The sequence below is a fragment of the Neopelma chrysocephalum genome, unplaced genomic scaffold (genome assembly GCF_003984885.1).
Source record: "Neopelma chrysocephalum unplaced genomic scaffold, ASM398488v2 Primary Assembly neopelma1_377, whole genome shotgun sequence".
Taxonomy (NCBI): Eukaryota; Metazoa; Chordata; class Aves; order Passeriformes; family Pipridae; genus Neopelma; species Neopelma chrysocephalum.
In genome coordinates this window covers 133,571-156,699 of record NW_020898041.1, presented here as the reverse complement: position 1 = coordinate 156,699, position 23,129 = coordinate 133,571, and the positions used below count along the sequence as shown (strand labels likewise).

The 23,129-nt window shown below is 47.3% G+C and overlaps 1 protein-coding gene across 1 annotated transcript in view; it reads right to left on the bottom strand.

The window, feature by feature from the left end:
• Nucleotides 1-23,129, bottom strand: part of GAS7 (growth arrest specific 7) — a 106,246-nt gene that overhangs the window by 39,938 nt on the left and 43,179 nt on the right. Inside the window, exons 3-5 of the mRNA XM_027706477.1 lie at nt 9,715-9,786; nt 7,302-7,387; nt 3,770-3,823 (exon numbers count right to left, since the gene is read on the bottom strand). Coding sequence (XP_027562278.1) covers nt 3,770-3,823; nt 7,302-7,387; nt 9,715-9,786 — 212 coding nt within the window. The remainder of the gene's footprint in view (nt 1-3,769; nt 3,824-7,301; nt 7,388-9,714; nt 9,787-23,129) is intronic.

Here is a 23,129-nt window from a genome sequence, read left to right as displayed (position 1 = left end):
AAACAATAATAATTTGATCAAGGCCTGGATAATCAACTACATGTTTATTACATAAGATACTACATAAATAAATTAGCAGACAGCAGGTAAGCCTACTGTGCAGGGCAACATTTTTGCTCATTTCTTCAGCTTAAAAATGCACATTATTTTTCCTGATTTCTGCATATTCACAGCACCTTAACACAGCATAGCTGTGCCAGATTGCCTCACTTCAGTATCTTCTTTACAATGTCAGCTGAGACCCCAAAAGTACAACATCCAACTCCACTAAGTCAGTTCATATTGCAAATGGAACCATTTGGGTAAAACAACCAAATGCAAAGACTGGAGGAGATCTCTTAAGAGCTTGGGCACAGATAGAGGCTTGGGCAGTTTGAACTCTCCCCAGACAGGGAAGCCCAGGAATGCCTAGGCTGTGTCTAGGTCGCTTCAACATCATTATGTGGTTTTAGCGCTGGCAGGGTGATGCTGCAGCTACAGTACAACTGGAGGGAAGAATAGACAACCAAAGTCCTCATTGTTAACAAATGCATTGATTCCTTCCTATTTCAAAGGGAAGATTCTGCCAAAAGTGTTCAGGAGCCCTCTTTACTTGGTCTGTCTGTAGAAAGGTTCAGAGGTGATTCATCCCCCTGCCAAACCAAGGGGTTTCTGACAGTATCTACCATGCAGTCAGCCCCAGGGCAGAGGGGAGAACCGTGCTGAACGTGCAGCCTCACCCTGTGCTCATCACAACCTTGTGTTCATTAACGTTGTGTCAGATGCAGAGCACAGCAGCAGGAAATCCAAAGTTCCTGCGCGTAGGCTGCCCCTCTTCCCATCTGCAGCACGTGTTCATTGATGTGTCCAACACATGCAATCCGAACACCAGCACTTTCCAAGTCTTGCACTATTTTGACAAGACACTAGAGAATTCTTCAGAAAGAAACCCACACTCAGGAATACCTTATAACCAGGCAAGTTTCTTGCTCTTCAAGTGAGACATAGATCTGTTCCTGAGTTGATATCCCCCTGCATATTCTCCATTTAACTCTCCCTCACCTATCGTAAATGATCTCCAGCTTCCACAGTCAACTCATGGCCAGAGAGACAGTTCTTCAGAAATCAGTCAGCAAACCATCCAGCCTAAAAGTAGGAAGTGCACCTTGAAACTCACTGCAAAACCAGCAGACCACACATCTGCACTGCTGTTTCATAAGTGAGCATCCACATTCTGTGCAACCAGCAGCTTCGGAACACCTCTGATATACCCTGTTGGGGTTTCCCTTCCAAAAAAAATGGAAGACTGTGTTGGTAACATTCACTGACCAAAGAGAAAACACCAGATTATTCTTCTTATTGGGTGCACATAGATGGGAAATACTCCAGCTCACACCTGCCTTGTGGATTTCCAGAAGCTGTGCTCCTAAATGCTGGTTGGATGTAGAAGAGGGAGATGCATTCTGAAGAAGACAGGAACGAGCTCCCACTCCTCTGCTGAAGGCAATGACGCAGCGACAGCTTGGCTGCAGCCGCTGCTCAGAGTGAACATCACCTGATGTCCACAGCTTGTGTGCCAAAGGATTCCAGTTTGGAGGGAGGTTTGATGGACCAAGAGCCTCAAAGCTAACCATAAAATTCCCCTCTACAAGAAGAGGTTCTGCCTGAGCACAGCTACAGACCAAGGAAAAGCATCTGACAGCAAGCTAAGGACATGCCCTGCAGCTCTGCTAACTAGATCATCCCCACATCAGCTCGAGTGGCACTGAGCAAACAGAACCTCCTAGGAGACAGGGGGAAACCTTATATTGTTTTACAGTTTACACTCCATATGAGATTTGTTTTTCACAATGCTGCCTTGATGGAGGCAATGGCTTGGAGCAAACAGCTGTTAAAATTAGCTTATTTTTGTCTGTCTGATGCATTCTACTTGAAAGCTTTGGACTTCTGCTGGAGAAATGCACACTCAGTGACCCTGACATAACACACGCTTTCTTGCTTTGCAGATGCTACCTGATGGCACGTGGGTTAGCAAATATGAAAAACCACTCTCAACGAACAGCCTGAGTCCTCAGCCCTGAAAACAGTGGGGACTGCAAAAAACCAAGCACTCCCGCTCTTGTGCTGTGCCCTGCAGCCCAGTGTAACCCACCCTGTAACGATGTCTAGTCCCTCTGGTCACCATGTTCAGCCTATGATTTGCTGCTCCCCCACTAATTTGAGCAGGCAAGGGCTGCATTTGGGGGCTTGGACATGCCTCCTCCTCCTCCAGCCACTGTAGCCCCCAGGAGCAGCTGATTCCCCAGGACATCTGTGAAAATGCCCAAACCAACAGATTTATACTTATTTCAAACCATACCACTCTCCCAATATGCTAATTACAGTCATAACATTTGCAACAACTGATTTTGATAATCAAGTATCAAAATCACTGAAGTGTTTTTTTCAAAAACTGTTCAAGATTTTTTCTCCCCGTAGAAAACTGTACCTGCATGGCAGTGACTGACCCGCTCTGCAGTCAGAGACACCTGTATGTGCCCCTTTCAAATCCTGGTCTCTGTCACCAGCAACCCAGCCTACTGATGAATAAATCCACAGGCTGTGTGCGATAATGTAGACAATTATCTCCTCCTTGTAGTAACATTAACAGGGATGTAAAACACTGAATTATTCCTTTTGCTTTTGTGGATCTGATATCCTGACAATGCTTGCAGCTGTAAGCATGGTTATTGCCTCACCTTTATCACTCTAATTAATTTATCTATTCATTTCTTTCGATTTCCATTTAAATAAAACTTTCTTTTCCCAGCCACTTTCATTCATCTATTTTGTTTTCCTTTCTGTTTTTAATCGTTTGTCCTACATTGAGGGGCCCAGAAGTGCAAACTGTGTTCCAGATGAGGTCACCAAGCACAGAAAAGATATTAATGTCTGTAATCATGATACTGAGAACATCTTTATTCATAATGTAGAATCATAGAATGGTTTGGGTTGGAGAGGACCTTAAAGGCCACCTTGCTCCAACTTCCCTGCCATGGGCAGGGACACCTTCCACCAGACAAGCCCCATCCAGCCTAGCCTTGAACACTTTCAGGCATGGGGCAGCCTCAGCTTCTCTGGGCAACCTGTGCCAGTGCCTCACCACCCTCACAGGGAAGAATTTGTCCCCAGTATCTAATCTAAACCTACTCTCTTGCACTTTAAAACCATTGTCCCTTGTCCTGTCACTACGTGTTCTTGTGCAGTCTCTTCATTGAGTCAATTATATTTAATCAAATATTAAAAGCAAATGTAAGATAACTAAATACTGAAACTTGAAACCTTTGCCTATACTACCTATCAGAAATCTTCATTTGGACACTGGCACAAGAAACCTTCTGACACCTTTATGAGAAAAAAATACAGATTCTTTGAGAAAAAAATAAACATCCTGCCCTGGCAGAGCCACGATCCGCTGTTTGTATTTCTCCAACCTTTCAGTGCTTTTCCCGATACAGAAGCTGTTGTTGGGGGGGAGGTGATCAGATGAAGTTTTTTCAGGACACCTGGTTCACAGTGTGAGGTACCGCGTTCCCTCCCGCTCATCCTAGAACCAACGAAATCAATGGGAAAATGCGCCTGGACTCCTGCCTAGGACAGCGATCCCAAAGCCTCCCTGGGTTTCTCAGGGTTTAAACACCAAAACGCCGAGTGAAGGATGCTCTCCCCGCCCGCCTCCCCCAGCCGCACTGCTCGGGGAGCCGCACGGAGCCCGCGGCGGTTCCCCCCGGCCCGGTCCCCCCGCACTCACCGTCAGGCTGCTCTCCTTGCTCTGCCGCCGCGGTGCCGCCGGGGACCCCGGGCTCTGCGAAGAGAACCGGAGCGCATCATCACGGCCGCTCTCGGAGCCCAGCATGGCTGCGCGGGGCGGGGGAGAGGCGGGTCCCATGGCACGGCCCGGCTCGGCACGGCCCGGGAGGGGGAGCTGGAGGAGGCACCGGCCGGCGCTCCGCCCCCCGCCCCCGCCGCGCGGGGCTGCGGGCGGCCCGGGGCTGAAGCGCCGTGGGGACGGAGAGCGGTTCTGCTGTGCCGTGCGACGATGGCACCCGCTGTCGGGGACAGGGATGGAGACAGTGTCCTCCTCTGCCATGGGATGGGGTGGGGACATCACGCACCCCCGAGGACAGGGGTCCTGGTGTCCCGTGGGGTGGCACTTTGCCCACCCTCCTGGGTATGGGGACAGAAACAGGAATGGTGGCAGGGTCCTGCCATGCTGTGGGATGGTGACATCCACTGCTAGGGACAGGAATGGTGACAGTGTCCTGCTGTCTCGTGGGATGCCATCGTGCCCCCCCTGGAGATGGGGACAAGGGTCCTGGGGTCCACAGGGTACCATTGTGCCCCAGTGGGGACAGGGATGGTGGCAGTGTCCTGCCATCAGACAGTTCCTGCCTGCCTGTGGAATGGTGGTATTGTGCCCCCCCTGGGGACAGGGACACAAAAGTGCCCCGCAGTCCCCCCAGGCTGGCAGTGCCCTCTGTCCCTGTTGCAGGGTACATGCTGGGATCCCTGGTGGAGCTCAGATGCTGTGACAGCTGATCTGCAGCACACAAGTCGCTCCTGGCATCATCACTCGGCTGTGTCGGGGACTCCCACCCCATATCCCACTGCCCAGGCACCCAGTGCTCATCCTGGGACTCGATGCCCAGCAGCAGCATCATGCCCAGCGCCGCACACATGCAGTTCCATGGCTGTTCTGCTGTTCCCTTGGTGGCAGCTGTGACAACCTGAACAGGCAGCATTTAGCTGCTCTCTAGGAAGCCATAAACAAGGGCTGGCCCTGTGCCCAGCACAGCACAGCTCTGCGTTGTTCTCAGTTGTGGCTTTTTCCCCCCTTGACCTGTTTCCAAGAAATGTAGCTGAGCTTGCCGGAGGGATCTTGCCAGCGTTTGTTTGCATGGTGGCTGCTACCCAGGTCTAAGAAAGCACCCCAGCGAATGCCTGGGAGCTGCTCCACAGTGGGAGACAGCCTGTGCTGGGAACAGACAAGGAGGCAGTCAAAGTAAAGCAGTTTGGGATGGCCCAAGATACACAAGGAGAGGGACAGGCCAAAAAGACTTTGAGGGCATAGAGCACAGCTTCTTGCAAGCAAGAATTTATGATCAGATGTTTTCCCTACTAAGGACTCTTCTGCAAAAGCTGCCACAGCTTCCAGGAAAAGCAGGTTCCCAAGTGGGCGTGGACACAAGCTGTTCTGAGAATTAATGACACCAACAGCCAGTTAGAGATTCAAAACTAGTTCAAAGCAGGTTCAAAGTAGGGATGAAGCCAGGACTTCCATTTGGAAAAACCTGTAATAAAGGACCAATAGAAAGAAAATATCATGGAGACGATGAAGGGAATGAAAAAAGTCATGAAAGGGATTTTTGACAGGCTGATGGTTGAGTCATTTGAGCAAAGCAGTGCATAGCACTGAAGGGCTGAGAGCTGGAGTTGTTCAGCCTGGAGAAGGCTCCGGGGAGATCTTAGTGTGAACTTTCAGTACCTGAAAGCAGCGTACAAAGAGCTGGAGAGGGGCTTTGGACGAGGTTGTGCTCGTCCTTTGGATGAGGAGTGATAGAACAAGGGGGAATGGCTTCATACTGACAGAGGGCAGGCTTAGATTAGTTATTAGGAGAAATTGTTCCCTGTGAGGCCCTGGCACAGGTTGCCCAGAATCCTGTGGCTGCCCCTGGATCCCTGGAAGTGTTCAAGGACAGGTTGGACAGGGCTTAGAACAACCTGGGATAGTGGAAGGTGTCCCTGCCCATGGCAGGGAGTTGGCACCGGATGGACTTTAGACCCCTTTCCAACCGAAACCATTCTGTGACTCTGTGACTCCCCACATATCTCAGATGTGAATTTGACTAAAAAGATGTCTATGAATTTGAGTGAGACTCAGCATTGTAAAAACAGAAGGTGGCAAATGTTGCTACAAAGGAAGTTCTGGAGGAGTCAGTTAATCTGACCTGTGTTTCAAGCCTACTACAAAACCATGGGGGTCGGATACCATGAGAATTTTTTTTTGCACAAGGATTAACAAGGGTTTTTTGAAGGAAGTCACAGTCTACAAGTTTATTTGGGTTCTCTGAGGGAGTCACAGCAGACGTGTGGACGGGGCGTCTGGTAAGTTTATAAAATGCTTTTGTCCTAGTTAAGGTGCTCACTGTCTCCAGCCTGGGCAAAGTGCTGAGAGAAGCAGCAGGATGGGCAATTAAGTGCAAGATGTTTGATGTGGAACGATCAGGGAGTCAAAGTGCTGGACTGTATCATGAGAGATGCCATGAACCTAAACCAGAAATACTGACCTAGATGAGACAGACCACCTGAGGGCCAGGCTGAAGGCCACTAGTTAGAAGGCAGCATTCGAGAAAGGGGGTTGAGGCAAAGAGGGGCATTTGGCAGACAACACACGAAACAGGGAACGTCAGAAAGACACTGATAGCACCAGACAAGCCACATCCACATGGCAGCAGCACACCAGTCAAACATGCATTTCCCCGTGGGCATTTAAGGAGTTGCACTACAAAGGAACTGGGGTAACCAGTGGGTGGGGAATCACAACCCAACTGGAGCGCAACCCATCAGCTATGGTAGTCACATGGTAATATGGTGATGGCAGAGAGCGAAAAGTTTCATGGGAGGAGCTGGAAGAGGGCCCTGTGCTGCATCTGCAGACCTGCTGGGAAGACTCTCCCAGGGACATGATGTGGTGCAAGAATAAGTGCAGAGATATTTATTGGAAATTTGGACAAACAGGCTGGGGGAGGCTGGCTGTCCACGGGTTGTAGGTTAGCCCAGGGTGATGCGGTGGGTGAGGCACTGAGGAGGGGCTGTGAAAGGACCGGACGGAGTGGATGAAGTCATTGAGAAAAAAGCTTTGGACAAATTCTTTCTGTATACTGTCTTTGGGACAGAAAGCTGGAGCTGCAAGAAAATACAATGAGACACAGACGTGGGCAGATGTGGGAGTGTAGAGAGAGGACTGTGCTGGACACAGGCCCAGGCTTCAGGCTGGAGCGGCAGGAAAATTCATAGGGTTGTTACTAGTGACTGAAGTGGCCTCGTGGATTTTTCAGAAAGGAGTCATGAGACAAAAAAATCCAAAGGGTCTTGGCATTTCTTACTGTTTTACCAGCTGGACACAAAGACTAACTATTCCACACGCAACAAATCTGTCTGATCTGACAGGTTCTAAAAGAAGATGGCTCTTGACCACCTGCTCTGGGTGGATTCCTAAACTACTTAAGTAAAGACCCATTTATTCTTGGATACTGTTGTTTGCCTTTTTCCCAAAAACTTACCTGGGGATCCCCACTGGCTTTTCGGAGGCTCATATGACCAGAGTCAAGCTGGTGTACCGGAGTCCCAGAAATGTAGTAGCCATTCACTGTAAGAACAGATGGAGAGTCATCAGGTTTGCTGCTGGTAGCAAATAAAAAATTGCACATTTTAAAAACTAATCTCATAACTGAATATGCAGATATAGATCACAGTGCCTTTTCTGATTCAACAGTGTTCACTGCCTCCAGTCTCAGAAACTACGGATGCTTCCCCCCATCCCAACAGGCTGGCAATGTGAGCCAGACAGAGCCCAGAACCAGACTCTGCAGAAGGACAAAACAGGCAGTGGCCCATGGGCCCACTCTGCGCTCAGGACCCTGCAGTGGGCTCTTATCAGGAGTTATGACAGGAGCTACTGAGCTGGAAAAAGCCAAGAAAAAGACACCTCCAGACTCAAACCAGTTCCCATAGCACTGTTTGGTAAAATGATGTGTTTGAACAAATGGGATATGTTGCATTGGTTTTGTGTAGCCACGTTTTGCTGGGGGGCATGCTACAGGGATGGTCTCTCTGAGGAGTTGAGGACCCATGGAGAGAGGAGTCCACACTGGAGCTGGTTTGCTGGCAGGACTTGTGACCCATGGGAGACCAATGCTGGAGCAACTTGCTCCTGAAGGACTGACCCCATGGGAAGGACCTATGCTGGAGCAGCCTGTTCCTGGGGGACTGCACCCTGTGGGGACCAGTCTGTGAAGAACTGCAGCCTCTCACTTTGGAGAAGTTTGTGGAAGACTGTCTTCTGTGGGAGGGACCCCATACTGGAACAGGGAAGAGTGTGAGTCCTCCTCCACCTGAGGAGGAAGGAGCAGTGGAGAAAATGTGCGATGAACACATCCCCCATTCCCCAACCCCCTGCACCACTGGGAGGGGAGAAAGGAGAGAATTCAGGAGTGAGGTCGAGCCCAGGAAGCAGGGAGGGGTGTGGGTGAGGTGTTTTAAGATTTAGTTTTATTTCTCATTACCCTACTCTGATTTGATTGGTAATAATTCAAATATTTTCCTGAGTGGAATCTGTTTTGCCCATGACAGTGATCAGTGAGTGATCTCTCCCTGGCCTTATCCTGATTGACAAGCCTTTTCTCATAGTTTTCTCCTCCATTCAGCTGAGGATGATGGTGACAGAGTAGTTTGGTGGGCACCTGGCATCCATAAAAGGCACTACTTTAATGGATTTGGGTTTTCACGTCAAGAAGGCAAGCCTTGTAAGATGTTTATGTTTCATGTATGCAGCTGTAGGTTGCCATTTTTTTTAATATACTGAGCAAAGAATAATGCTCAAAGTACGGTTAAAACAAGATACTCAACTACATTACAAATCCTTTGTTCACAGTAAACTGCACAATCTTCAAGCAGACTTTCCACTCAGATCTGCTGATAAAGAGGGACATCGGTTTGAAAATTTCTATGGAAAACATCCTCTCGCCTGCATTATTTACAGTCAGCTGGCAGCAATGGCCTTTACATATAACACTTTTTATTCTAGAGTAACTTTTGCTTTGCTCTGTCATTCTGCAGTACCCAGAGCTTTTCAGTACAGTTATGCACCTGATTCTGTTACTTGATTTCCTGCAATCTCAAATCAGAACAGAGGTGATGTGGTCAGCCCTGTAGCTATCACATGCTAAAACACTTCTCTGTGCATGGAAGAGCATCAGCCAGCCCACGTGCCTCTGCTGCTATTTAATTTCCCTGCCCCATCAGAAAGCAGGACTGGGAAAGGGCTTGTTGGGCTACCTTTGGCCTCTGTGTTCCAAGGGGGAGCTACCTCAGCTCTTGAGCAGACACTTCAGACACCCAGCCAGAAGATGGACTGGCAGGGAAACAGCAGTCAAGAAGACATATCAGAAGGGAAAGCCCCACCATCTTTGCTCTGCTACACTCTCATGACCATGTAGCCTGGTGAAGAGAAGGGTCCAGGGAGAACGTAGAGCCCCTTCCAGTACTGAGAGAGGCTATAAGAGAGCTGGAGAGGGACTTTGGACAAGGGCCTGCAGTGATAGGACAAGGGAGAATGGCTTTAAGCTGAATGAGGGTAGATTTAGATCATATATTAGGAAAAAGTTCTTGGCTGTGAGGGTGGTGAGGCCCTGGCACAGGTTGCCCAGAGACACTGAGGCTGCCCCATCCCTGGCACTGTCCAAGGCCAGGCTGGATGGGACTCGGAGGAACTGGTCTAGTGATAGGTGTCCCTGCCCATGGCAGGGGTAGAACAAGATGGTCTTTAAGGTCTCTTTCAACCCAAACCAGTCAATGATTCTATATGTACATCAAGTCTACATCCCACTGTATCACAGCATTTTCTTTTGCTTTGCTGAGTAGCAGAGAAGCAGATTCACATATTGCATAGTGGCCAAGCACAGCATCAAACACTACCTGCAGAACTCTTCTGTGACACAGGGCTCTTTGGAGTCCCAGGCACACTGCTTGGCCGCTCCCAGGTTGTTTCTGTTGAAGGGAAACATCAGCGTAAGAGTGATGGAGGCCTTGCACACATACCAGAATTATGACAATTACATACATACCCATGAGTCTGACCTTTAGTGTCCTCTGAACCAGGCTCTCACCCTGTGAGGAAGATGCCTGCACCTCCCTGCACTTCCTATCTCCTCTCATCTCTTCCTGCTGTAGCTGCCAGCTGGGATGGGTGGAGACAGAGCAGATTGGAAGCCGCATCACTGGTTCTTCCAGTGCAGGAATGCCCAGGGCCGGTCACTGCCTGGGAGCACGTACCCGACCTGCACTGACAGCCTTTCCAGGTGGCACTAAATCCAGCCCAGAGCAGGCCCTACCTGCAGCCCACAGCAGCATCGTGATGTGTGGCTGCAGCGGCTGCAGCACAGCCAGCCTGGTCCTCAGCCTGGGCACAGGGACCAAACAGTGGCACTGCCTCTGCCTGCTCTCCACATGAAAGGCAGCTGTGAGTGACTCACAGATGTGGTTTCAGTGACATATACACATGCCGAGGTGCTTTCCCCTGCCAAAAAAACCTATTTCCCTGGCAAATTTCCTTTTTTCCACACAGGTCATTTAGCAGCTGGGATATACAAACGTCTGTCACACCAGTGACACTCCAAAGACTGCTGCTGCTTTCCTCCCTCAGTTGCCTCTGTAGTGTAATCATTCTGCTCGTTTGCTCACTGAATGGAAGGTTATTTTTGACCACATGCTAAAGACAGAAGATTTAATTGCAAATCTTTGTAAAAGTTCTGAACAGCAGACGGTGGAGTGAGAGCAGCAACTCCTGCAGAAGTCCAGCTAGAAAGCCCAAGCTACCATTCCTTTTGAATTAACATATCAGTTCCAAATCAACTACACAATACTGACTGCCAGATGGTATCAAATAAGAAAATAAGCAAGTCATTGTAATCAAGTCCAAGGACTACTTTGGCCACTTCATTTGAAACATCTGATTCCCCAAATCTGAACCAACAACCATGTAACCCTGCCAAAGCCTGAAATCCTGCATCTCTGTCAGTATTCTGGATGGCCAAGGTCAAGTGGTGATGGAGCAGGGGAGGCTGAGAGAGCTTTTGGTGGTAACACTTTAGCACTGGCAGTCAGACCCTCCCTCAAGGCACATAAGGCCTCCTGTCCTGGGTCAGTGCTTATTTGGGCTCCAAAAAGAATGCTAATATGCTTCAAGAACCATAAAAGGCTTATTTTTACATATACATTCATGCACATATGTATATACATATATGTATATATATGCTTATATATATCTATCTACATGTATGAATGTATATACATACATAGAGATGTCCTCAAGGGTTGCATTAGGTTCCTTATTTCAGGAAAGGAGTCAGGATATGGATCCCAAATGGAAGTAGGGGCCTTCCCCCCCATCCATGATGCCCCTGGGATACATGCCCAGCCCTCCCCTCACCCCCTCCCCAGGTCACGGCACACACACAGAGCCACAGCTTGCAAAGAAAAATACTTTGAGATTTTTTTTTCCCCTGCAAGTGCATAACCTGGTGAACTAGAAGCTTTGATGAATCATGAGGGAATATTTAAATTTTAGTCTGTTTTTGTGAATTGGGTAGTAAGTAAATAAATTCCATGCTAGGTCAATGAGGAAGAATTGGAATGTGTTTTAACTAAACAGAAGCAAAATCACATGCTAAGAATTGTCTTTTATGAGTCAGCTTGTCTTGCCTTAAAATCCACAAGTGCATGGTTAAATAATGACAAATTCCAATTTACATTTATTGTAATGCAAAGATAAACAATGCAGTATGCTACCCATGTTTCTCTTAAATTTTTTTCTAATGTAAATTGCTGATTAATGAGGAATAACAATAAATGAGTTGACTTGAAGACAACGGTTTTAAAGACTGGTTTCTGGAGATCTGTGGGGAAGGGCTGTGATGCCCACTGATGCTGTGCCCCAGTGCAGTCAGTGAAGTAATGTGTTTTTGTCAGCACTAACTTTGACATTAGCAGTAAAGAAAGTTACTTTCATATTTGGCTTGGGGCTTTTATGCAAGCGCATCTGCCTACATTATTTTTGTGACCATACAGATGAATGTACCTAAAATCCTACCAAATATATTTGAAATGTAATTAATCAGTTAAAATTACCAGCTGCTTCTTGTAACTGGTCTCTGTGTTGCCTGCTCGCTGCTGTGGAGCTGCTATGCAGTGCCTCACTCTTCCCCTCTGCCACACAGAAAGCCCAGATACATAACTTGAGGGCAGAAATTTCATACATCAAAGAGCAGTGCCCAGTGGTTAGCAGATTTGAGAATTCAGCGTCTTGACAAATTTTCCAAAATAAAGTGATCATGGAGTTAAGCACATCAAAAATAAAACAAGAAAGTGCTATAAAATGCATAAAATAGAAATAACCTCTTTTATTGGGTAGGAAATGAAAAGAGCGAGGTGTTTTAACTCCATTTATTTTGGGTGCTAGGAGAAAAATAAGTCCACTTCTGTGCACAGAGTAACAGGGATTATTTCAGCAGCCCAAGCAGGGATAGGAACTAATCTAGATCAGGACTGCACTGCTGGAATGCCATCTACTGGAAGCAGCTAAATTTACCAAGGTAGAACTGCAACATTACAAATTTCTCTGCACCTTAGTCACGACTAGAAGTGAGAGTGGGGATTAGAAGTGAGTGGGGGGATGACTTTCTTCCACAGCAACACAGGAAAGGCTTGTTGAGAAATAATGTACTGCCTGACACAACCAAGGCAGAGACTCATCTTGGAGCCTTTGATCCCGGTGCTTGGAAAATCTGAAGACTACTTGTAACCCTGTGGTAAAACAACGATCACAGCTATTAGGAATAGATTCAATATTGGCCTAGAATTTTATATCCCTCCCAATTTTCCAGAGAGCATGCTGGAGTCAAGCTAAAGCCTTGTACTCTAAGAGCGCAATTTAGCGCTGGCAGACAAACACCAACAAGTTCTGTCCTCTCTAATCAGCCACATGTTAATTAGTTAATTTAGTTGCTGAGGGGAAGGAATGACTAGTAGCTTCTTTGTCACCCTCTGGACTGGGAAGGAGGTTTGTCAACAAAAAGAAGTCCTACAGCACTGGGAGATATTCAAGGCCAGGGCTTGGAGCCATCTGGTCTAAGTGCAAGGTGTCCCTGCCCACGGGACACCTGCAGCTATCCCCTGCAGGGGCTGGTACAAGGTGCCTTCCAAACCAAACCATATGGAATTAGGTACTGAACAGCAAGGCAGAAGAAAACCACTTGTGCAAACTGAAATGAGGTAGTAAGAGTTAAAATGGTTACATGATCCAAGCTATACTTGCCAATGGAACCAGAGAGGGTTTTCACAGATGTGGTTAAACATTTCCTACCAAAGGAAAGTGAAAACTTCAGGTGTTTGGGGGAAGAAAGTTCACTTTGCATCTCTTTGGCACAATGAGAAATGACATGATGTGTCAGGCCTTCAGAGAGACACACATTTTGGGATGTCATGTTAGTCAAGAAACAGAGTTTGTGAGGAGGTCTTGAGGCAGACGATTTTTGGGATCAAAGTGTAGCATATGAAGAAGAAATTTTTTGTCCTCTTTCCGTGAATCCAGTAGCACTCCGAGGTCAAAGCAGCTACTTTCCAGTCTGAACATACAACATCAGCCAATCATCAAGGCTTTATGTTCTAGCACAATTCCTCACAAGTAAGCTTATATTGCTTTCAGGAATGGATTTAGTACCTCTTCCATGGTGTCATGTGTAGTTCTATTTTAGGAGCTAAATGCTCCACAGTTTCATTGTCTAAACTACAAGAATGGGGCAGATCAAGCCAGAGGACCTCTGGGTCTCCTTACTGTGCAGACCTTTCCTGGTCTTAAGGATCTGTAGCAGCTGCCATGTGTCTCCCAACTACTGGTGCTAACTCATGTCTTTGTAAATAGGTTTGGAGCTTGTTTTGGCTTTAAGAGCAATAAATTTGTGATGCTGAGCAGTTCCAAACGCAGTTTCTGCCCCGAAGAACCCGAAGCTATGCAGGCTGCACAGGCCAAGGATGAACATGCACAGACAAGGATGAATAACAGCAACAGAACATGTCCCTCATCCATGCCACAAGAAGAAACCCTGCAAACTTCTCCCAAACTGTTCCTGAAAACAAGAAGAACTAGAAGTCATGTTTGCAGAAGGGAAGAACAAGTCCCGACAGTCTTACCTCATCTCTTTTGGATTCACTTTGCTCTTGCCAATGGCAGAGAGGAAACACCTGCACGTGTAATTTGCAAACCTTCCATAGCCCTCCTCTGCTTCTCCACTGCATCTCCATCGGCTCTCAGCAAGGTCTGGGGCCTGCCTGATTGATTGGCCCTGTGAGTCAGAGGGGAGGGCAAATAGCTCTGCTTTGGAAAGGCTTCCTTTAACAGCACAGTACCACACTCCCGGCCCAAACCTCCCATTTGCCTAGAGCCATGACACTCCCAACCTCACCTCGCCAGCCAGGAGCAGAGACCTGTCAGGGGTCCTGCACCTCATATCCCCTTTCTGGCTATGATCTTCCTGACATTTGTGATAAACTGGTGTTTCATGACACTTCATCTCTTGATATCGGGACCCCTGGTGGCCTAGTGGTTAGCATGCAGGACTCTCACTGCTGCGACCCAGGTTCGAATCCCAGTCCCCCGGGCAGATGGAGCCCGTTAGCCCTGTGAGGCCATCCATCTATGAGAAGGTCACTCTAAACAAACCTACATCCTGAGGACCTCACTGCCATTATCCAAGTGCGCTTGGCCCCAGCAGATGAACCTTAGGATTACAGGGTGGGCTCAGTTCAGTGCATGCTGTGTCTCACCTAAAAAATCCATTGCGCAGGCTGGAAAGGTAAAAGACCTTTCCCAAAATCTTCGTTCGCGAAGACTGGCCATTATTATTATCTCTTGATATTGTGTGTGGGAGAAAAGAGCCCAAAGGAATGGCCAGTGGAGTGTGGGGTTTGGACATGTAAGGAGGGAACATCACTTGCAGTGCCCCGAGACTGGTGTGAACCATACAAAACTTTTGAAGCAGAGGAGAGTACAATGAAAGTGTTTTCCTCTTGTTCCAGACGATGAGTAGCACAAGGAGATTTTGTTTCTTGGAATGAGGAGGCCACACCTCTGCATCAGTTTACAGAACTGACTCAGACCAGACCTGACCTCCTGCAGACCCTATAATATACCATATGGGATTCAGCACTGCAGGGCTCACTGAACCAAAATGTGGGAGCACATTTTTGTCTCACAGCTTCTATGCAATGCCACAGCTGAGAGCACTGGAACATTATGATGTTGCAAGCTCAACTATTCTTTCCTAAGACACATAATATTTAAGCATTGTAATCACATAAAAAGGATTAAATTGAGAAGCACCAGGTGCAAAGGAAACCTCCCTACTGCACCACTGCAAGCTAGACCTCAATCAAGAATATGAAAGCAATTTTCATAATGCTGCATTTCACTGGGGGATTGGAGGAAGATGACAGACTAAGTAGGAGAATTTTCTGCTCTGTGATCACTCAGTGATATTTGCATTTTCACTGGTGCTGTTGTGAATGGGGAAGGCAATTGGGTGAATGGTCAGAGAGTGGTCAGTTCTCCAGAGGAAGTACATCCATCCTGGCAGCCCAAGCACAGCCTGGAATGGTTCTAGCTAGGGATGGCACTAAGGCTATTAATTACAGTTGGTCATTTTGTAACTAATTCCAACCTTTACCAACCGAATCTTGAGCTCTTTATTTTCAGAGAATAAACAAGATATTTTATCTTTGCTTGTTTAGAAAGTGACCTCAAAGTGAGCTGAAAGCTATTTCATTGAGAGAAATGACCCAATAATTTGGCTAGACTGGCAAGTTCCTGGAGCTCCTGCCCAGCACACCTGAGAGCTGGGGTGCAGGTGTCAGCCCAGGGCTCAGCAAAGGCAGATGCCTTACAGGGGACTCTCTCTGTGAAGAAAACCAGTGCTGTAGTGCTGAAAAGCAGTGAGGAAGTTCACCACTTGCAGAAAATTCTTGACTCTTTTGGATTACTTGCTGGACCCAATGTGGGATATCAGTGGATGGAAGGAATACAAGCACCTCTATGTTCAACACACAGACAGAAGAATTCAAGAACTCTTGGATGGTGCCTGTTTCCATGGTGCATCTTTCAGGACTGAGGTTCAAAGCTGTATGGCAGCCTCAGTCTCTTTTTTACTGAAGTGCCTGTGGGATGGAACTGCATTTCAGTTCTGACACCGCAACTCCTACTGAACTAGTTCATGCACTACCCAGTACTCTGCTTTCAGCACTTGTGAGCTTGACTCTCATGTTTGATGCAGGTGCAGAGAGATTTGCATCTGTCACTTCTGCCCACTTTTCTTGTCTCTTTTCATTAGGTATAAGGATGGAGGTAAAGGCCAGGGTCCTGGGAGGCCCGTGTGTGTGAGGCCACTGTGCAGATGACCGTGTTGCAGTTCAGAGGCTCATGCATGAGCTGGTTGTTTGGGCCTTTTGAGCTGATACAGCTATAGGTGACCCACATGGGATTCACTACTGCAGGGCTCACTGGACCAAAATGTGGGAGCACAAGGACAAAGGAGCTGCTGTGCTGAATCAGGAGGGCCCTCGGCCTCTAATGGAGAACCTCAAAACATGCAGAAGTCCCTCTGAGTCTCTGTGGGTATTCTTTGACCCAGTGAGTGTCCTAATGGCAACAGTGCCACATACAAGCTGACCACAACCACTGTTACCTGCCCAAGCAGTGCCAGGCACTGCTCATGACAGCAGCCATGGACAAGGAAGAAGGAGGATGAAGACTGGTGGAGTTTCCAGCTGTGGATTCCAGTGGGCCTTAGACATGTGAGCACTTAACCACTCAGACCAGGATGTTTTAGCAGATACTGGTTTGGGAAATTTACTTGCAAGACAAAGACAGCACCACGCTGAATGGAAAGAACGTCCCTGGAAGTGTTTAAGGCCAAGCTGGATGTGGTCCTAAGCAAGTTGGTGTAGTGGGTGGCATCCCTGGCCATGGCAGGGGATTTAGAACGAGATCCCTTTATAAGGTCCCTTCAAACCCACACCCTTCTGTGATTCTATGACGATGCTAACCCAGCTGCTCACCAGCCATAGGATGTTAGGAACTTCAGTGAAGAAAGGTGAAGGGTAAATTAGGATATGATGGAAAGGGCACCCAGGAGTGCAGAAACAGAAAAGCTGACTGGTGATACCAGGAGGATACTATGTAATACATATTTTCAGGCAGATCACGAAAATTTTTCTAAAACTCTGAAGTGCTAGACTTAAAATTCTTTTCAAGGAAATGACCACTTTTAGCTACACATTTCAGGACTGCCCCAGAACTTACTGTTGCAGGTGGCATTTTACTAGTGATATTTGTCATTATAAGAATATATGGACCTTAATTAGAATCAAGGCAATGTGAAAGCAGAATTCCTGCTTTACAGGAGACAGAAAACTGTTTAGTAAATGGGAAGGACCTAACACCACAGACAAGAAAAGGCTGGAAATAATAACACATCATGTAAGGTTAACCTCAGCTGTGAAAGCAAGGTGGCAGCAAGCCACACACATACTAGTGTCATAAGTACATAAGTCATCTTTAATGTGACAGACGAGGTAGCTGGAGTGCTATTGTTTGACTAATACAAGAGGTATTACAGCTGCAGCTCATCACAGAATTTCTTCAGCATAATCAAATATTTTCCTGATGAATCTACTACCCACACACAATTGTAAACCCCTCCCACAGACACTGAGCAACTTGTTAACCACATAGTAGCTGTGCATTCTGGGCACGTGGTACTTTGAACTCAGCATGGCAGGGTGATCCTAGGGTTCCCCTTTCAGAAAACATACAAAGGGCACCCCTGCCAAGCAGGCTTGAAGCTTTTTCTTGTTCTCTTACAATCCAGGTTGTGTGCGGTATCATCTGCTCTGTCCGCTCCCTTCAGCGTTACAACAATCTCATATCTGAAAAGAGGATTAACGGGGTGTCAAAGCAGAGGAGATTGCTCACCCCAGCTTTCTTAAAGATGGGTAAGTATTGTCCATGCTCAGAAGATGGTTTTAAGAGGCTATGTGAAGCACACAATTCTTTACACCTTTCAGAGACTGGATAGCATCTCCACCTTCCCACCTTGCCTGTTTCCCACCTTCTCTGCCCCTCTACCTTTAGAAGGTCTTTACATCCTTCCCCATCACTTGTGCCCATGCACTCATGTCTCCTCTCAGTTTCAGTCACTACAAAGAACTACAACTATTGTCAATAAGAAAATATCATACTAGGGAGTTACTTCCGAAATATGTTTCAGATGATGTCAGTGTAACCCTGGGAAAGGGGAGAGGCTCTGCAGGAAGTTGCCAGTAGTCCTGACACTACCTGAACCAAATATGAAGCCCTGTAAGGAAATGCAGGCAGGGGAGAGCAGTGCTATTTTCCTTGCTTTGGGTTAGAAGCCCACTGCCAAACCCCCAAAACAGCAGCAGGCAAATAAACATAGTTATTTCACAGGAACTGGCAGGTAAGAGATTTCCAGGGCAGAAATGATTTCACTTTACCAGCACCTACCTCCAAAAGACCCAGATGTGCTCAGGGTTGAATGCAGATGTCCACACTCACTCTATCTGCCCTCTCTCCCAGATAGGATTTTTTCCTGTTCACAATCTTCCCATCAGCTCACTACATGAAAGGTTTTGAAAACTTCCCACATAGTGATTTTGCAACACAGAGCAGCCTGAGGACATTTATTTCTTGAAATTCCAGCAGAACAACAAAGCTTCTCACTGACTTGCTCCAATGGTACCTGTCTTGGAAGGGGACGGACAGGGACACCCCTTTGCACAGCCAGACACAGGCAATCTCAGCTGGATGGTGACAGGGACACAGGCCCTGAGGAGCCCGCAGCACATCACATAAACACCAATTGGCTTTTCTTCAGGAAGATCACACACAATATCACCTCACCAGAGTCACAGGCGGAGATGGAGGAGTGTGCAGAAAGCACTGGGACATTCATCAAGGATTCAAGACAGTTCACCTGAAATATGAAGGTCACAAGAAAACTGGCAGCTTCTGGAGGCCTTATTTCACAATTGTTCAAACAGGTCAACACCAGGCCTGACCTCAGAGCCCAAGGAGAGGGTGGTGGGCAGCTGGCCTCAAGGGATGAAGCCTACCACTGTCTGCTGGAGTAAAGCCAACACAAAGGGCAGCAAAGTTCTGGTGAGGGAGGAGTAACAAATAGCCTGTGTTCATATTTTTCCTGAGGCAAATAGGGGAATTAAATGGGCAGCCAGGCTGGTTCAAAGGAAGCACGGGAGCTGTGCATAAGGGTGACTTACGTTCTCTCTGGTCTGCCTGTGCTTTTCTTCCCCTTGCCTGCAAACAGGACCCCTAACCCCGCCCATGTCAGGATGTACAAACCCCCTTCTCCCTCAGTCCATCAGCTGCCATCACGTCCAGCTGCCAACATGCTCCCCCGACCTTGGGAAGCAGGAGCAGCCACCCCTAAAAACCCCTCTTGGCCATGGGAAGGAGTCAGCCAGGGAAGGGTGGGCTGCACACCATGCTCCTCTCACCCAGTCACCAGCACCATGGCTACAGCCCAGGATTCCTCTGCAGAACAGCGGGAGCTTCAGGAGATGGGGACAAGGGGGTCAAGCTGCTCACACACTTCAAACACCCAATTCCTCTTCCCTTGGCCATGCAGTAGATGTGGGAAAACATGGACTGAGCACATGTCCTAGAGGGCTTATGGTAGTGCAAGGTGCTGTGTGCCTGTGGGTGATGCTGTGACTGGAGAAAGAAGGGAAGCATGGGCTTGGAGAGAGCCAAACACTGACTAGGAGGAGAGTTTAACATCTAAAACTTGATGGGTAAAATAGCTAAGGCAGAGTAGTATTGTTCCCTCCTCAGAGTAACTACTGGTCTCCCATTCATTGCTATAGGAGCAGAAAAGTATCACCCCCCTCTCTCTGCTCTCTGCTCAAACAAACTGCACACAAAATGCATTTTTGCATTTTGGCATAGCTCAGACCTAGTAGTTTCTATCACGTAGAGAAGCTTTCTGTAGGGCTGACAGCTTTGTAACACTGAGCTGCAGCTCTGGCCAGCTCTAAGCCATATGCTGTGGCTACCTTGAATGAGGCCAAATGTGCTATGGGGAAGGTGGTCTCCTCCCTGGAACATCCCCGAGGCTGTACTGGCAGAGCCTGCCTCTCGTTTCCATTGCCTCCCTCCAGGCTCCGTGGGGGCTCCTGGGTTATTATTAGGACTTGTGCAATGCAGGTATCTAAACACATATTTCTTTCCTCAATCATAACGATGCCAGCAGGTCATATTTCTTGTATTTCCTACACCTGTCAAGACTTCCTGCTTCTGGATAAATACTTTTGCCTTGGTCTTTACTGTGTAAAACAGAAACTTTTTGCCTGTAAGGGTGGTGGCGCCCTGGCACAGGTTGCCCAAAGAAGCTGTGGCTGCCCCATCCCTGGAAGTGTTCAAGGCCAGGTTGGACATGGCTTGGAGCAATCTGGTCTACTGGAAGTTGTCCCTGCCCATGGCAGGGGGTTGGAATGGGATGTTTTTTATGGTCCCTTCCAACTGAAACCATACTGTGATTCTATGACTCTATGATTTGCAGAGCTGTTGGCCTGGCCTTCCAGCTCCTGCTATTCAGGTAGCTCCCCAGGAACACTGCAGCTTTCCAGCCACTGAACCTCCCCCAAAAAGATGCCCCTCTTCTGAAGTGGGTATACATGTGCAGATGTGTGGACGCATGAACGTACAGCTGGAAGTGTAGAAATGAGGTGTGCTATTTTACAGGTGTCCTATTCATCCTACACACCGATGGGGAAGAAAGCCAGGGCGGATATTTTGGATGTGAAGGGAGGTGTGTTCACCATATGACCTGATACAAAGAGGCTGTTTGCTCAGCCCTCTCTGTGCCTGCTGACACCATCACAGCTTATTTCTCTGGAGCAGTAAGGGGCAATAATCCCATACAGGGAAACTGAGGAAATTTCTTAAGTTCTCCTTCAGTTCTTGGCTGTGAGCTCAGGTCTTTGGTGAGGTTCATGCCAGAGCCACCTTTACCTGCCTGGGGAGTAGGTATTGTCACTGAGGCTTTCCCTAAAGTCAGTGAAGAGAGATTGGCACTTACAGGGCAAAGTTCATGTTAGCTATATTAGACACCTATATCAGGAAAACAATTGAGAGGTAAAGCTGTTTCTTTTCATGGATAAATGGTGAGACTGGAAGATCCCGTTCAAATGGAGTTGTCTACCCTGCAGTTGGTCCACCCTGCTCAGACAGCAACAGAGACAGTGGAACCTATCTAAGGGCAGTGAGTATCCAAGAGGCCAGTCAGTGCTCTGGTGGCAGAAGCCTGACAGCCACGCACTTCCCTCCAGCTCATTATCCTTGCTTGATGTAGTGCCAGTTCTCAAAAGAGAGTGCAAACAGACACTTAACCCTCCAAATCCCGGGAGAGGGATCCCAACTCTTCTTCTAGACAGCACAATGCTCCTTGCAAAGTTAATGATGCACAATGAGGACCATAAGTGCTACAGACGTTTGAGAGTGGCTTGCCATCTCACTCCTCTTTCTTATGTTTTGACATGACAAGCTGGGATGTCTCTAGATGTTGCACAAGACAGATGCCAGACATTCAGCTATAATGTAACTGGTGCAGACTCAAACTTCCTCAGCAAGGTCATACTGAGAAAACCTAAGGTATACTGAAATTGTCTTGGGCTTCATTGTGTAGATCCTATACAGGTCAGAGGCCTTCATAATGGTTTCAGGATTGAACCTGTTTCAAAGGATAATAAATGTGGAGTGCTTATCTGGTGGGACCACCAAGTGGAGATAGATGCGCTGTTTGTCATCTGGCTTATTTACCTATGGAAATCTGTTTGTTTCAGTCACCCCAATTCTTTCATTACTGATTTTCCTAACATCTTTTTCCCACATAAGAACACTGTCTCATAAATTCTGTTTCTTTCTTGTTAAAAACCAATTTCTTATGTTTTCCATGTAAAGACAATGACAATTAGACCACGCAACAACTCACATGGTGGAAATATTATTATGGTCAGGTAAGATGTATGGATAACACAGGCAGATAATCATAATGTGGAAAGACACTAACTGCTGGAAACAGCTGACAATAATAGCAGTGTCTCACAAGGAGGGAGGGTTCTGTTGTATTTTGAAGGCTCAGAAGAATAAAAATGTTACTTGGTCCTAAAATCCCATTTCCCTCCCTAGGAAAGGGAGCACATAATTGAGTTTCGATTTCTGAATAGCTCAAGCATGAAGAGAAAAAAAACAAAACCTGTTTCATTCAAAAAAAAAAGGATTCTGCACTGTGTGAGGAAGAAAGGAAATGGTGAGGTAGAGATGATGCAGCACCAGGCATGGTCCAAAAGGTGAGTTGTTGGACAGACAGGTCACCCAACACCTCTGGTCTTTAGGAAGAGGGAGCAGAACTACACACAGGGTTCAGCTGAGGAGCAGCTCAGAGCTCCACCAAAACTTGTACAGCTTTTGCTTGCTGACCTTCTTCAAAGACTGTGTCCCCTCCCTGCTCCCAGCCACACTCCCATCCCAGCCCTTGGGACTGCACGGTGTGGAGTCTGTCTGCTGCTGCATTCCTGGCTGATCCTGCCTTTCCTTGGAAAGCTCGAGGGCAGGACTGTCCCAAAACATAGTGGGAATATTCAACAGAGCTGCACATGAAAAGAAGCAAACTAAATGTTCCTCTGAACTCATTAAGATTCTTTGACTTAGACAACCAGAAAAAGCAAACCAGCAGATGAGTGACAAGAGCCTGGTTAGATGTGTTGAATGTAAAAACTGGGGAAATATAAAGATACCAAATAAAGAACAACTCCAATGTGAGTCCCAGACATTTGTCATTCTCTACATTGATAAATATTTTTCATATAGTTTAGGCTTTACAGACTGAAAAAACAGGTTTGACAGGGATTTCAGGAAGCCATTCTGTCCCTGCTGTGTGCCCCAGAGCAAGGCAAACATGAATTTTCATGGTTTTGCGTCACCTGCTCTTAGAGACCTCCAGTGATACAGACTCCCAGGCAACTCCCTACTCCCACACTCCGCTATCTTAGAGAGCTTGGAAGGGTTAGTTGTTGGAATTGAAGTGTGTTACTGCGTCTTCTAGTGATGACAGGCATTGCACACAGTCTTCTCCCTAACGGCATTTTATGCACTTAAAGCCTACCTTCACATCCCCATCCACATCTTTGCTTTCCCAGGGCAGACACTCCCAATCTCTCAGCATTTGCCTACAGGCTATGTA